This window comes from Erigeron canadensis, chromosome 3 (genome assembly GCF_010389155.1).
Source record: "Erigeron canadensis isolate Cc75 chromosome 3, C_canadensis_v1, whole genome shotgun sequence".
Lineage (NCBI taxonomy): Eukaryota > Viridiplantae > Streptophyta > Magnoliopsida > Asterales > Asteraceae > Erigeron > Erigeron canadensis.
Window position 1 is genome coordinate 32,974,787 of NC_057763.1, and position 16,500 is coordinate 32,991,286.

At 31.6% G+C, this 16,500-nt stretch overlaps 1 protein-coding gene across 1 annotated transcript; it reads right to left on the reverse strand.

Moving 5' to 3' along the window:
* Nucleotides 1-5,164: 5,164 nt before the first annotated feature.
* LOC122591948 (sodium/calcium exchanger NCL2-like) lies at nucleotides 5,165-9,143 on the reverse strand. The gene is made up of 9 exons (XM_043764170.1): nucleotides 8,750-9,143; nucleotides 8,324-8,533; nucleotides 8,041-8,225; nucleotides 7,279-7,424; nucleotides 6,931-7,195; nucleotides 6,544-6,689; nucleotides 6,191-6,449; nucleotides 5,843-6,118; nucleotides 5,165-5,502 (listed from the first exon to the last, which is right to left on the reverse strand). Exons 1-9 carry the CDS (start codon nucleotides 9,141-9,143, stop codon nucleotides 5,266-5,268), a joined length of 2,118 nt encoding a protein of 705 aa, XP_043620105.1. The 3' UTR covers nucleotides 5,165-5,265.
* Nucleotides 9,144-16,500: the final 7,357 nt, after the last annotated feature.

The window sequence follows — 16,500 nt, forward strand, 5'->3', positions numbered from 1 at the left end:
TGGTCAGCTACTTATATCTGGATCAACTTATGTGGTTTAGGATAAAAGAGTTTTTGGTTTTAAAAGTAGTGATTTATATAGATGTAGATAGATCATATATAGAGATGTGTGTATATAGATTTTGAAGATGATGATAGATCTCGAATCTATGTGTACATATAAATATTATATAGTGGATTGAAGATTAATATTTGTGTATGTATAGATTTTTGGGGTGGAAAGGAATTGTGTAAAAGAATATAAGAAAATTGGTGGTGTTTGGTGGTCATTTGTTTCTGTGAAAAAGATATAAAGAAGTGAAAAAATATTAAGTTTGGTCCTTTAGCTTCTAAACTGACGATACTACTCTCACGTGAAAAAAACGTGAGATAGTTAACGGATCAGAGACAACGAACGTTTAGATAAAGGACAAGATGTGATCCTTATCCTTCCTAAAAGGATTGTCAGTGTCATTTCAAATAGTTAAGGACGAAACTTGATTATTAGGGTAAACCACAAGGACGATTTCGGCCGTTTACTCTACTATTTATATTGTTTTTATATTTTTATTTTATTTACTTATGTATATAGCAACGATTACAAGTTATGTTTGTTAATGAATTTATTATGTTTATATCTAACACTTTATCATCTAAAAACCATATCCTGGAGCAACGTGAGGGTAAATTTACTAGTTTAAAGTAGCTAGTAACTTCAAGCTTTGAATATGATGTCGATATTTCCTCATTGGGATTATGGCACCAGAGTGCAACCAACTATGACTCAATGGTTATGTAGCGTAGTGACATTTTAAACTGGCTATCTGATATAAGTACCTTCAATTTTTGTTCTTTTAATGTATCCTACCGGGTAACATCCCCTTTGTAACCGGTAATGCCACGTTGGACGTAAAAAAATGGGGATTTTTGCACCGGAGTGTAACCAACTATGAACGAATGGTTATGTAATGTAGTAACCTACAAAAGTGTTAAATTAATGTAAGAACCTCTCTGTTTTGTTCACTTGTTGTATACAAAAGTGTTAAAGATAATAACAACCATTTTTCCATCTTTGACTTTTTGATTGTGACAAAACCTAATCCCCAAATCGGATTTTGTTATGATTACCCTATCATCATTAACCATTAAAGATCCGACAATCTCATCCCCACCACCATCAACATCTATCAACGTTGGTTTACAATGGGGGTAAAAGGGGGTGATTTTTGACAGAGGATGACGATGGTGGTTGTCTGGGTGTAGGCTGACATTTGTTTATCTTATTTGTGGCAGTCAGCGGGGGCACGTGTCTGGATGTGGAGATGGTGGAGAGATGGTCACACCTCTTGAAGGGAAGAAAAATGAGACCGGGACTACCCATTACAACCTCGTCGGAGTTCACAACCCACAACCGTAACCATGACCGTACAACAGGTCAACCAGTATAAGAAAAGAACAAAAATGAGAGGTTCTTACATTAGATAGCCAAATTTAAAGATCACTACATAACATAACCATTCAGTCATAGTTAGTTACACTCAAGTGCCATAATCTCAAAGTAAAATTAACATTGTTACCGGCTACCGGTACAACAGGTCAACCGATACATTAAAAAAACAAAAATGAAAGGTACTTACATCAGATAACAAATTTAAAAGGTCACTACATAACTATTGAGTCATAGTTGGTTACATTTCCCTGTCATAATCCCTTCCTCCTTTGTTTATTAGTTTATGGATAAGTTTCACAAAATTTGGGCTCCACTTTAGTGATACTTTTAATATTCTTGTATTACACTTGACAAATAACATATAATTGAAAATATTAGATAAAGTCCTTGTATATTGTTGTATTTATCTATCAACCTATAATATCATATGGACTTTGTGACTTTCTTATTGAAACCAGCCACCTGTCAATCTCCAACCCTATCCTATTCGTGGGTCTTCCATTATTTAACAAGTAGCAATTGCAATAGCAACTAGCACGACCCGTCACTCTAATAATTCCCAATTTAGTGATTACATATGTCGGTATGATTCATTTATATAAGATTGTTTTTTTTTTTTTTTTTATTTCTTTTCATAATAGACGGTGACTACATGTAATTCAATAGCTTGATTAGTAATTTATGCAAGCATTTTTTCCCCATTAATAGTATAAGGTTTCGGTTCAAACTTAGAGCATCTCTAACTTATGTACTTGTATATTATGGATAGACACACATTATATATTAGTTTGAGTGACCGGTTATCAATTTTATCCCCATAAGGGCATAAGTTTGACGCTTACAGATTTTAACATGTTATATTCACAATTTGTTAACCAACAAATATATTATTTGTCTTTTGATTGTATGTTAACATCTATTTAATCAACTTCATATTTTTAACTATATGAAATTTATATCTGTTATTATTTTCAAAATCATATGCATTTTTATCATGTTTTAAAAATGAGAAATGATTAATCCTACTAAATAAGTAGCTTAAAATCCTTTTAACCATAAGATAATGACAAATGATAAAAACAAAAGATAAAATTAGATAAAGGAAATTTATAGAATTTATATGTCACCGTCTTATAATTTTAAAAAGATTTTCAGGTTATTTTTCAAAAGATATATAATTTCCGTTTAAAAATCCAATGCACATTGATAGTTTGATACTACCGAAACAACGCATTTGAATATTTTGATATGTTTGGGCTTTGAGGGCTAATTCGATCATGGGCTATTGGATTAAGTTTACCATTTATACTCATTGTGTTGTAACTTCAAATCAACTCATGAGTGATATGATTTCATTGACGCATAGACAAATAGGATATCGATTTATGAAAATCGAATGACTAATAAACATTATCGAACTTAGTTTCGTATGTTTTCTGATATCATTACTATTTTTGGTACTTTTTAAAGGGGGAAATATCTTAGTAATCGTAATATATCTATTTGTTCTGACTTCCTCTGCTCATGTGTATGATCCGGCTTAGAACTAATAGTAATTTTTCCGCAAAAAGTTCTCAAATTTGAATCTAACTTTTTTTTTTCTAAGAGTGCCCGGGAATTAACAACCAGACTCATAAGCAAAAGTAATAAATCCACATATTTTCCATAAAGTACTCACATATTCTCAGTGTTTTTTATATGACTATATTTGGTAGTCATATACTAATGTTAAAAAAATAAAAATGTTCAGAAAAAAGTAGTCATACACTACATGTGAAGCTTAAAAACAATATAAATGTAAAGTATATTTGAACATTTTAAGTAAACATTTAAGCATGAATAAATGACATTTGGTTCACAGAATTTTCAAGAATTCGTTGAAATTGGAATATGAACTCCATCTTTTACCATGTTTGGTTGGGAAAAAGCAAGGAATTGGAATTGTAAACTTCCAATCAAATTCCTTAATCATGGAATTTAAGATTTCATCACAAAATAGATGGAAAGTTTAACATTCCAATGAAATGTTTGTAAGTTTACCAAAAAGACCTTAAACAAATAAAAATATATTATTATTTATGTTATTATTATTACTATTATTATAATTATAATTATTTTTATTTTATTTTATCATTATTAAATATTATTTTTATATTATTATTCATATTATATTTTTAAATTAAATTATTATTATTTTTAAATTATTATTATTCTTATTTACTATTTACATTATTATTATTTATTTAATATTTACGTTATTTTTATTATTTTTTGTTATTATATTATTATTATTATTATCTTATTATTATTATTATTATAATAATATTTATACTATTTATATTTGTAATTGTATTATTATTTATGTTTTTTATTTTTATTGTTATTAAAAACAATGCCAATTAAAAGTAAATTTATTATTAATATTTATATTTATATTTTTATATTAATTTTATAAATATTAATTATTCATAATATTAATATTTCTTTTATTTTTTGTATAATAGTATTTATATTTATATTTTTTATATTTATTGTTTTTATTATTAATAAAAATAATGCTAATTAAAATTACTTTTATTATTAATGTTTATATTTTTATTAATATTATTATTTTTATATTAATATTTAATATTTATCATTAATAATATTAATATTTCTATTATTGTTTTAATATAAATATCTATATTTTTATTATTCATATTTATTTTTTTTATTATTTATATATTTTTATTTGTTTATATATTTATTTATTTATTATAAAAGTTCAATAAAGGGTATTATTGTCATTTTTCATAGTTCGAATTTAGATTTCTTTAACTAACTTTCATTAAATTCTGTCAACCAAACACATGATAAGTTTTAAAACTTTCCAATTCCAATTCTTTTAAATTCTAATTTCTTTGACAAATTTCGATTACTTTAAAAACATTCTATGAACCAAACAGCCCCAAGAGTTTTTTATTTGAAAGTATATGACTAAGCAAAAAATAAAAGAAAATAAGTAACAACCAATGTTGTATTTTACGGGTTTGGGTCCCAATACGAATGACGGTGTATGAAAGAGATTGAGATGTAAATAACTTTACCCCTACCTAAGATAGAGAGACTGCCTCCATGTCTTATCTAAGATAGAAAAGAACTTTCGGCCTTATAAGGGCATTTTGACATCTGTCTTCAGAGACAAATGTGTTAAACATTTGACAATATTGTTGATTTTAAGTATATGATTGAGTATTAGATTGATTTTCCTACTTTTTGACTTATGTTTGTGCCCATAATATCCAAAAAATATAAGTACAAGCTTAGTGCATACAAGTATCATATACAAAATTTCTTAAACTTTCTCAAGCTTGTAACTAGAACCCCACCTAGATTTTATCAATAAAATATAGTAATAAGGTAGAAAAATAATAAACTAGTAATGGATCTACTTCATTTTTTCTCTTTTGTTGGTTAGTCCATGGGTATTGATCTTAACAGTTTCTTTCTTTATGGGCCTCACTAAATATGCATTGTTCATGCTATATACGTCACATGGACACGATCCACATCAATATAAACTTCACCTATGGACTTCTAATGTTGATGCTCTAATGAAAGAAGTGGCAAAGAATGATGGGCCTGCATAATGATATATATATATATATATATATATAGCCTGGTTCAGGAATATAAACAATATGATTATGGTTTTTCAATCCTTCTAAACAAAGAATCAAAGATAACCAACAATAATTTTTCAAACTTTGAGTATTCTTTATGTACATAGAAAAATAAACTTTATACACCAGTTCCATTTTATACAACCAATATAAATCTCCCTTTCCTTTCTTTCTATCAAAACTCAGCAAAAACATGCACAAAAATCAATGATAAGGGATAAAGAAGGTATGAGACCATCGATGTCCAAACAGGGAACTTTGATCGAAATCCGGCTGCAGTGCCCATGATCACACAAACAATGAACACACTCAACAATTCGGCGGTGAAATGCCATACTAATCCACGGAAGTATACAACTGCCAGGAGAACAGAAAAACAAAGAACATTGTTCATGAACACCCCATCATATATCTGCATCAACCATAAAAAGATACACAAATCAGTTGCCAGTTTGATATATTTAATAGGTCAAATCACTTGGATATGTAAAGTAAAACATTTAACCAAAGATAAAACTGGTCAAACACGTCAAAAGTCATCCAAAGTGTCTTCAAATGTATAGGACCTCTTTTTTGTTTGGATTAGTATTGTGATAATGCAGTTTCTGTAATCTTATTCTAAACACTAAATATTTATAAAATTCAAGAGGTAGAAATGATAGATTGGAATTTTCTAATTTGGCCCAACTCAACACATTTTCAACCCACAAACGAAGTAATTTTGGTACAAGTGAGGAAAGCAATGAACTAACCTCAGAAAAAGTCAGCGAAGTAGTTCTTTCTTTCCTTTGACTTGCAGTTTGGATTGCAGAGACAGCTGCTCTAGCATTTGTAGCCAAGGGAACTAACACAAATGATACAAAAAATGATGGTATGGTTGCTGAGTTAGAGACTTTCTGCACACTGTGTATGAGCGGTTCAGCCAGAAGGGCTAACATAGCTATACCAAGCACCAATAACATTATAGCCTGTGTCCATGCCCATACAGATTTATCCACATCATCGCTTGCCCATTTCTCCCAGGGTTTCTGCATAATCAAGAAGTTAAGTTTACTTTTAACCAACTTTTTACAGTACTTGTAGTTTGTTAGCTTAATTACCTGGTATACATCTTCAGGCCTAGGTGTCTCGGGGGTGGTCAGTTGTTCACTGGACTTGTTGAGCAAATCTTTAAATCCATCAATGAATTCCTTTTCATCGATCAGTTTATCTCCACTTTTGTCTAGATCTTCCATAATATGAGATGTTGCTTCATCCACATTCCAAGATGTCTCCCCAAAATCGATGTCCATCATAAGGTTTTTCAATTCGGATAATGATATAGCATTATCGTTGTTGACATCTAAGCTCTTAAATAATCTAATGATATTTTCAATATGAATCAACTGGTTAACCAAACTTTGACTTATTCTTTACAAAATCAAATACTATAAACTAGTGCTATTGTCTTTACCTTCTTATGGCAGATACATTTGGTGTTCCGTCTTCTTTATAAAACTTCCCAATAGGTGAGTTTTTTGCATGCTCAACAATTTCTGATACTAGGACTTTCATCATGTCTTGTTCTTTCTTTTTTGTTTGAACCCATGGTTGGACAATCTGAAAAAACAGATATGCCAAGAAACTTTTACGATATATACAGAACAATACATTTTATACGCGCCTAATTAAGAAGCCTTATCATTTTTCTGATTTAGATTTTATACCGGCTTATAAAAAAGCTTATATAATAGATGTTATAAAGTTCAACAAATGTTCCTAAGTGCTTAAAAATGTCAACCACTAATGCGATTTTAAGCTAAATAAAATGTTGAGAAAGAGTTTATAATAAGATAAATACCTGATATAAGTCCTTCCAAGAACTAACTGAGCGATATGGTTTATTCACAGCATTCTTAGTCTCGTCAAGCCACTTTGTGAATCTATCGGTGAACTCATCCACAGTTACTTTTGTGTCACCATCAAAGTCAAATTCTTTCATCACTTGTTCAATTGTTTGCTCCTTGCCCCAAGTTAACTGCCTAAATTTAATATCTTGGAGAAGTTCTTTGAGCTCAGGAAATGATATGTACGCATCTCCATCATGGTCAATCTTCGTAAACAAACTGCATACCAACAATCAGTTTAATTAGACCCAAAGAAGATGTTTTATAGAAAAAGATGTTACAAAAAAAAAGAAGAAACTAACCTTTTTATAGCAGGTAGGTTTGCTAAACCATCATCTGTGAGTATTTTTTCTGCAGTGTGTTCTTGCAAATGCTTTAGAATGTCTACAACTAAATGTTCATGTTTGACGTATGACAATCGTCTCTTTTGGATTGAGGGCTCGAACATCTACATAAAAAACTCAAGGTTATGATGATAGATACACAAAATATGAGATGATTCAAGTTAGACTTTAAATGGCAGTATGGAATGATTTTATGACAAACAGAAATCAGTTTTATCTATATTTGGTGACGGAAGTCACTTTGACAGTCTAATTTTCAAAATAAGATATATAAAATGTAGTGTACATGTAAGTTAATGTCTACTTATGTGTCCTTCAGTATCGTGCTCAAAGAGTAAACTGTCGATCAGAGGTAGCAGGATGGGCCATCTGGGTAACGGGTCACTGGATTTGGGTTGAAACATGTTATTTTTTGGCTCACTTCCGAACACCTTTTATCTATTGCTTGAATTTATTTATGAACAATAAATGTGTTGCTTATATTTAACAAAAAGGTTCGAGCGACCTCAAATACTTCGAATAAAATGACTTAGGAGGTTGTATGCATTTAAAATATGTGTTTGACGGTTTTCAACCTGTTGAACTATTTGACCGTTCCCCATTTAACCAAGTTTTTGAATTGACCCATTTGATGTGTTTGAGGTAATCACATAAAATCGGCCTATTCATATATAAAAGAGCCAAATTCATCATTACCATTGTAGACATACGAGTACATACCTGATAAATAAAGTATACCAGCAAGAATGTAACAGAAACAAGAAGTGTGATTATAAAGATGTATCCATGAGTAGCATAATCCATGCCAAAAACTTTCGGGATCAGGAGAAACAAGAACGGTATAAGTGAAAGTAGCATAATTCTTGCTGTTGAACTTGTCTCTGGGTCGGTAGTTACACCTGAACCTAAAACGAATAAAAACATAAAGACAATTACAAGTAAGGAACAAGTATTACACACATACGACACCCAAATCTATGAAATGAAATATATCAAATCTAACCAGTAAGAAATTGAAAGGAATTCTTGTGAGGTATTTGGTTAGAAGCCAATGAAGTACTGGAACCATATTCTGCGGAAAAGTCTTGCCTGCCAACAATGACACAAGTTCCCCATAGTAACGTGAGCAAAAATATGGTCGATCCAGCTAGCAAGCCAACTCCAGTCAAGACATACTCTTGAGCTACCTCTTTAGTGTTAAAAAGACCAGAGACTGCATTTATATACGAGTACAAAAATTACTAGTACAGGTCAAGGGTGTTGATGCCAACCTACACCTTTTTGTCAAGAATAAATGTCTTAAAAGTCAATGATCAATTGCAGAACTAATGAGAAAATACAAGGATAAACTGTAACAAATTAACAAGTATGAAGGCCCATAAGAAATATTAAAAGGCATGGAGACATTCTATGCGAAAAAGGAGCATACCGAGTAATATTAAGGATTCTGGAAGAAAACCAAGGACCTGAAAAGCACTTGCACCAAAGACACCAGGACCAAGAATCTTGAAAATCCGTTTACCTCCCGAAGAAACATAGCATTCTCCATGATACAACAGGTACTCATAAACTATAATGAGGAAGAAATGGCCTAACGAATTTTCTGAGCATGGTAGAAACCCATACATTTGCTCACAATGCTCTTCTGTAGAATCAATTCCTTTGAGGTGAAAAAAATATGATCCTTCACCATGAGCTAGATCATCAGCACCATCCGATATCAACTCAGAAGCATCTGTATGCAAGAATCGTCCTCTAACCCCCACGGTTAATAGCAGAAAAAGAAATAATGCATAGCATGCAATCTTTGGAAACTTTTCCATGTTTTTAAAAATGTTTGATAGCAAATAACTCTGTTTGGTCTGATCATGGAAAGGAGTATTTATTTGATGAACCTTAGAAATAGATATAGAAGGCTTGTACTTTGATTCATATAGGGTCAACTAAATGGTTCCTTGCAAGCTCATATTATTTTCCCTTCTTTTTTGTTGATATATGAGTTGTCCAAGTCGCCTTATTAGAATATGTCCAAGGAATATAATTTATAGTTTTATACAGATATATAATCAAAGTGTCCACATCCATATATCCCAGTTTATCAACATATTGGTTAAAGATTCAACTTTATATATAAAAGCTCAACTGCTTTCAACTTCAAATATATGACTTGTAGCATATCCGAATAGTACTGTACACGTGAGTACGTTGTGATCGAGCGCCTAGGAGCATGAAAACATAGTAACACATTTTGTAATTTTTTTACAATGCTTGTTATTCAGGCGTTTTACCACCTCTAAGGTGGCCAGTGGTTATCATACTAACATCTTTAGGAGAGGTCTCAACTTTGAATCTCTGATCAACTAAATGTTTCTTTACCAAACCAATGTATTTGTTGATTTTTTTCCATCCTTTTCTGGTTTCTCAACTAAATGATCCTCCTAATATATATTAGAAAAAAAAAAGAGAGGACTAGCTTGCTATATAGTTCATGATGTCAACTAGCTATCTAGGATTAAAAAACAAAGGAGGAAAAACTGCAGGCTGCTAAGTTTATTATTAATCGAAGTGGCTGCTAATTAAGTTCACATGAGAGAAATAGTACCTAACACACAAAAGTGAATCATCATTTTACCAAATATAATCCCACTTGGTGATCAAATTAGACCAAAACATTCATATGATCTCATTTTTCCTCACATCATCATTATGAGTAATTAAAGTACACAACATGCATGTTTAAAATGTCCCCACGTACTTAGAAGTACCAATTAAAATGCATTGAATCAATCAATCAAGATATAAATCGAAATCTTTCTTCTTGAAACATCGTCTCACCATATACAAACAAATTAATAGTACTACTTCTATATCGTGGTTGAGAAATAGTCAAATCACATTAGGTAGTTCACAATTGGGTAATTAAACTAAGGAGAATTTCATATATACCCCATTTTAAAGTCCTAATTACATATTTACCCAATTAAAAATAATAATTTTATATTTACCCAATATTAGGTCGCGTTTGTTCACAGAATTTGATGGAATTTGAATTGAATTTCATTCTTTAGCGCGTTTGGTTGCACAAAGAAGAGGGAATCTCATTCCATAGGAATGTAAACATTCCATCATTTGATGGAATCTCCATTCCTTGGGGATGGAGGAAGGAATATTCCTTCCATCACTTGAATTTTCAAAAAATAAAAAACATTTCGTCAAATTTCATTCCTTCAAATTTCAATTCCTTTGAAAGATTCCATTCCATCCCAAAACATTATGTGAACCAAACGTGCCCTTAGTTTATGATCTATCATATTTGTCCAATCTATTATAATATGATAAATAACCAAACTCTCTAATTGTACTTATTTTCGTTTGAAGAAAGTTGCAAATTAATGTTGTACACTCTTTAGTCAAGCCATTGCATGCCTAATAAGTATATCTAACCCTCTTAAAGCAGGAGCATAGGTGTGTCATTGAATAGAAGAATTCAAATTCGGGGTTTAGGCCTTTAGGGATTACATCTTGTTTGTAAATTGTAAATGTCTTCTCCAATAAACAAATACGTTGGGTAAAAGTTTACAATAATGTACATACACATCTACATCTACCTGCATTTCACTCATGTAGTTATTGTACATCATTGGCTTGTTCCTCCTTCCACTTTTTTTTTTTCTTATTTTGTACTCATTTTGTATGTGTTTCTGGGTACTCAAACAAAAAAACACCGTACAACAAGAAAGTAAAGTACCAATATAGATTACAAATGAAAAAAAATAAAAAGGTTGAATTCTAAAGAGTTAAATTCGTCCAATGCTTCCATCAAAGCCGTGAACTTTAATTCTGCTGGATCTTCAAGGCGCAAAATGCCATCCTAATTGTTAATTTAGCATGCCAAATTTTAGGTATGTCTGTCATTGGAGCTTCGAAATACCGCTCGATATGATCATTGTGAGATTAGAGAAAAAAAAAAAAAAGAGTAAGTAACTGCTCAGTGCCGCTTTCAGCGGGTTTTGAACCCCAATACCTCGACAGTGTATGGGGGAGGTTAAGATGTAGGCAGACCTTACCTCTACCTAAGTAGAAAGGCTGCTTTCAGTTTCTACCTAAATGGTAGAAAAGACCCTCCAACCTTTGCATGAGATGAGGATCGAACTCATGACCTCTGTCTCCAGAGGCAAGGGTGTTTATCACTGATCCAACTATGTTGCTTCATTGTGAGATTAGAGAGTTTGTTGATATAAATTTGGTATTAATCATATTATAATGTCCATGGGATTTAACCCAACTGAACAATAAATGCTAAATTAACTAGTTTAGGAAGTCTTTAAAAGGCAAATGTTGATATAAAATCTCATGCCCCTTATGTCTTTCAGCTAAATGTTGGTTACGTGTTCAAAACCTTTAAAAGGCATATTAGGAAGTATTTGCCAATGAGGTGGAGCATGGGGGTTTTCTCTAGCATTAGCTAGTTTCCTCCAGAACGGTAGTGGGACTTCCACCGCCAGTCATGCCCTCAGACTGACTATGTGCCGGTGACGTGGTCGATCTCTACCGGACGATGAAAAGGCATGCCGCTAAGTCCAATCACTGTTGTTCAAAAAATAAAAATAAAAAATCATATTATAATAGAATGGAAAAAGATTATAAACTAGGGTATAAAAACAAAATGTGTTAAAAAAAGTTGGAGCACGCTAAGGATCCTATAGTGTTTACTTACCAAGGAAATGTGTACTTTTTTTTAAACATATAATAACACCTTGCAATCAACAAGGAAATGTTGATAATTAACTATTGCTAATAAGTATGTTAATTGCTATATGATAATAATGTTAAGTTTATTATAATAAAAACCTCGAAATCAACTATAATATGGACCAAACCCGTTCATTCAATTCATTTTCACAAATATTCGCTCGAAATTGTAACAACTTGATCCAGAAATTTTCAACCCATGGTAAGTCGCTAAAATTAAGAATTGTAACTACTCGTATAAAAGTAAATCGATATGATAAGTAAAGTTACATACTTACATTTACCATAAATTAAAGATGTACCACCATATGCAAAATGTATTGTATTGTGTATATGTATATTATTAGCTAAATTAACAACTTGTTACGTTGATGACAAAGAATAGATCCTAAAAGTCAAGTAGTAATGGATTTGGTAGTAATGACAGCGATATAAATATATATTTTATAGTCAAAATAACGTGTTTAGCTAGAGAGTGGAGACATATATACATAGCGCAACATGATAGAAACGTGAATATATATACTTTAGACTTTCCTAGCTTTAGGATCATCTCATCATCTAATCTAAGTAAAAGATATATCGGTACTTAATTTATTTCATTCCGTACAACTTGATAGATATACTAGCATCTATAAGAAGGAAGTATTATGATGACAAATTAACTGCTATATATGCAACAGAAATTTTAAAATATGGAAAACGATAGCGGAACAACCGGAGATGGCACGTCGCAATGATCATACTATACCCGGCTTTAACCGTTCATTTGTTTAAGATACAATTTTCCATGTCACATCAACTTTACATTCTCATCGATCACTATCACCATTTTTTTTTAACTATTCAATTACAAATTTAATACCGTTATACCAAATAAAACATAACAAATAATAAATAAAACCCATTATATTCGTCTCACCTAAGTGAATTGATTCTTCTATCGTTTTTTACCCATTCATATTACTTTTACCCCTTTTAACAATTTAATTGTTAAAATTCACCCCATACCTCATTTCACCTAAGCTTGGGTTGGAAAAAAAAAATATTGTACGGATAGTAAAATATAGTGGTTAATGGTGTAAAGGGAGTTTTGACAAAGAAAGTTGTAAAATAAAGAAGTCAGGTGTCACCGACGAGCTAGTCAATGGAGCCCGACACTTGTAACACGGTTCTTCCCTTACGTGGCTTCAGTGCAACGCAACGTCACTCTTTTTGCGTCCTTCTACAATGTGCCCACACTTAATCATATTCATGATTCCTTCGTAAGATTTCTTATAGCCCATATCATACAAAATTACAACCTATAAAAAATTTATGTAACATCAACATTGTCCCTTTTTTAATCCTTCACATTACGTAGTTTTTGCATTTACTCGATATAGACATGTATATAGAGGCGGCAGCAGAATAAAATTTTAAAGAGAGAAAAATTAAAAATTCATTAAAAATAAATTTAAAAGGGGGTAAAAAGTTAAAAATCTATAAAAAAAAAATTTTAAATCCATAAAAATTAAATTTAAATATACATAACAAAAATTAAATTTCGAGTGGGACATTGACCCCCTATGCACCCTTTAGTCCCGCCCCTACCTGTATCGCCACCAGACTGTAGCTTAACTGCAAATTGTAATTATTTTAGACAAAGCATTTTATTTTTAAGTTAAAAACGTTTTAAAAGTTTTAATTTTGATAAAATAGTTGTTTTAGCCACTTAAATTATTTTCTCTAACGACATAATTCTAAACTTTGAAACAAATAGCCATATCTTTTTTCGTTAAATTGTCGGAGGGGATGTTGGCTTGGAGACTCCGTATCGAATTTTGATTCTCCATGGCTTCGGACATTTACATCTTGAGCGTGCATGAGCATATATGTTATCACCCGGGTTCTACACGAGTGCGCGGATTCTAACTTCCAGTATATTACTCACCTTAATTATATTGGATGTCACTATTGAGGTTCAAATCGTTAACATCTAACAATTATCGTTCTAAAAAAATTATAGTAATCCATTTAACCATTTAATTTTTTTAACAATATAATCTTAAGCTTTGAAACAATAATTGTATTAACTACTTAACTTTTATTCGAAATGGAAAAAATCAAAAAGTTTAGTCGAATTAGTGTTTTTACCTCTTAAACATCCAATTAAACGATGAGTGACAACATTCGACCGGTATTGATCCATAAATCCATTAACTCATTTGACATGTTTGACTTGAAACCGACATGTTAAAAAATATATATCAAATGGGTTAGTTTATGGGTTTTAATTCCGGTCACGTCATTAGAGCCAATATAATGTACAATATGGACTCGGTGGGATCATTCACCACACTCAAGCCCAGTCCAACAAGTTAATCAAATCTCGTGAAATTTTGTCAAATGCTTCTAACTCAGTTAATCGTGAGACCTAATACCGGTCATGAGAAGGGCCCATCGTGAGTTTAAGATTACTAATTTAGTCCAGTTTGTATTGTACTAATGTTAAAACTATTCTTGTGTTATTATAGTTTTTTGTTGCAAGTTTTGATCATGTAATTGTAACAGGTCTTATATTTAAATCGGTTAGGTGATTTCCTTAAAAGTAAAGAAGATATGACATACATTATCATATACACCATATATCAATACACGTTTTACATCACTATCTTATGTAAAACACCATATCACCGCTACCCTCACTCTCATCATCACCACATTCACTAGCAATACCTTTGCCCTTATCATTTGGTTGTGGTGTCTGAAAATGCTCAGTTGTATCATTCGTCACAATATGCGCATCATCAAAAGTATGTCATTCAAATCCACATTTTCATAACACATTTCATTCTCATTCTCAACTGCCCCATTAAGCTCATTTTCAAGTGACTCATTTTGTAGAGGCTCGTCAACTTGTTGCCAAACTAACATTAATCTAGATGAGCTACCCCTCCTAAAATTTTTCTTAACAACCATATTTTCACATTCAAAATCATCACTTAATTCTTCTATCACTACTTTCCCCCTTTTAGGTGACAGATATTCAGTGCTCGGATTGGTGAAATTAACCATGTTCAATGTAGAAGAAGGGCCTCGATCTTAAGAGCAATAAACTTGTGCATATCATGAATATCGTCATCCGATGCTACACGAATTAGACCAGTATCCAAGTCACCATTTTATTTTCTTCACTTATGAGTTTCTGACATGCATGGTGTATGTATTTTATAAGCATCTGTTATTGTGTTCTAGCCAAAACTATGACTATAAATATTTCGTAAATGCTGGTTTTCGCAGGCTCAACCCAATTTTATAGGCTCTGTTACTCATGCATGATTTCTTGCACCATCTATCTGGATATGTTGGCTGACATATTTAACCATTGAATGCGCGCAGCCTCGCATAATTATTATTGTGAACCAAGATTATCCCAAGTTCCTTAAATGTTGCACTTTGCAGTTTGTGCCGATTCGCCTTGTGTGCTCATTTCTCATGATATTCTTGCAACTCCACGACATGAATCCTATTTGGCTCAGCTGGGTGATTTTCTTTATTCTCAATGTATGAGTTACGTTGGCATTTTTTCACCATCTTCATGGAGGAGTTCCCACAACGTAGGTTAATTGCCAGGTTCTTCTATTACAGATTAATCTCCGGCGTCTGCTTTTTCAGGTAAAATCTTATGCTTATGTACAGGTTTTTGGAATTTCATTATCCGCTTAATATTTCAATGTGTGTGTTTAAAGTATTGATCTCTGTTTGCCGCAACAACCAGTTTTTGTAAACTCAACTTATTGGTTTTATATAGAAAAATCATGGTTTATTGAAATTATATGTATTGAAAAATTAGAAATGGACTAAAACTTTAAACTTAAACATAATTGTTTAGAACCATTAACATAATACTTCAAAGTTCAAACGTAATTATTTAGAAACGTACACAAATCTAGAGTTTTATTTAAAAAACATATTTGACCATCTTTGGCATGAGTTTTGACCTGATTTGGCTTAGTTTGACATGTGTTGACCTGAGTCTGATCCTGTTGTTCTGTTGGATATTTTAGCAATATCCATGTTCTGTAGTGGTATTGGATTAACTTATCGAATGGTTGATCTTAATATTCGTTTAATCGGGTCGATCAGGTGATGCGGGAGTGCGGGCCCGATTGTATATATTAAGATGAGTGCGTATGGTTTAGTAATATTAATATTAAATTAATATTGCAAGTTAAAGCTTAATATTATGTAACTAATATTGAAGTTATATATGTCAAAAGCTGATTTTTCAACTTGGGTTCGTATATATACTTGACTACGTGTAGCCGTCATCTTTTGAGGAAAAAGAGATACAAACTTTCATTTATGGATGTAACCGTCTATTTTGGATAGACATAAAAGGAAGATTTTCTTTAGAAGGAAAATGTCCATTCCATTTGTTTTGTG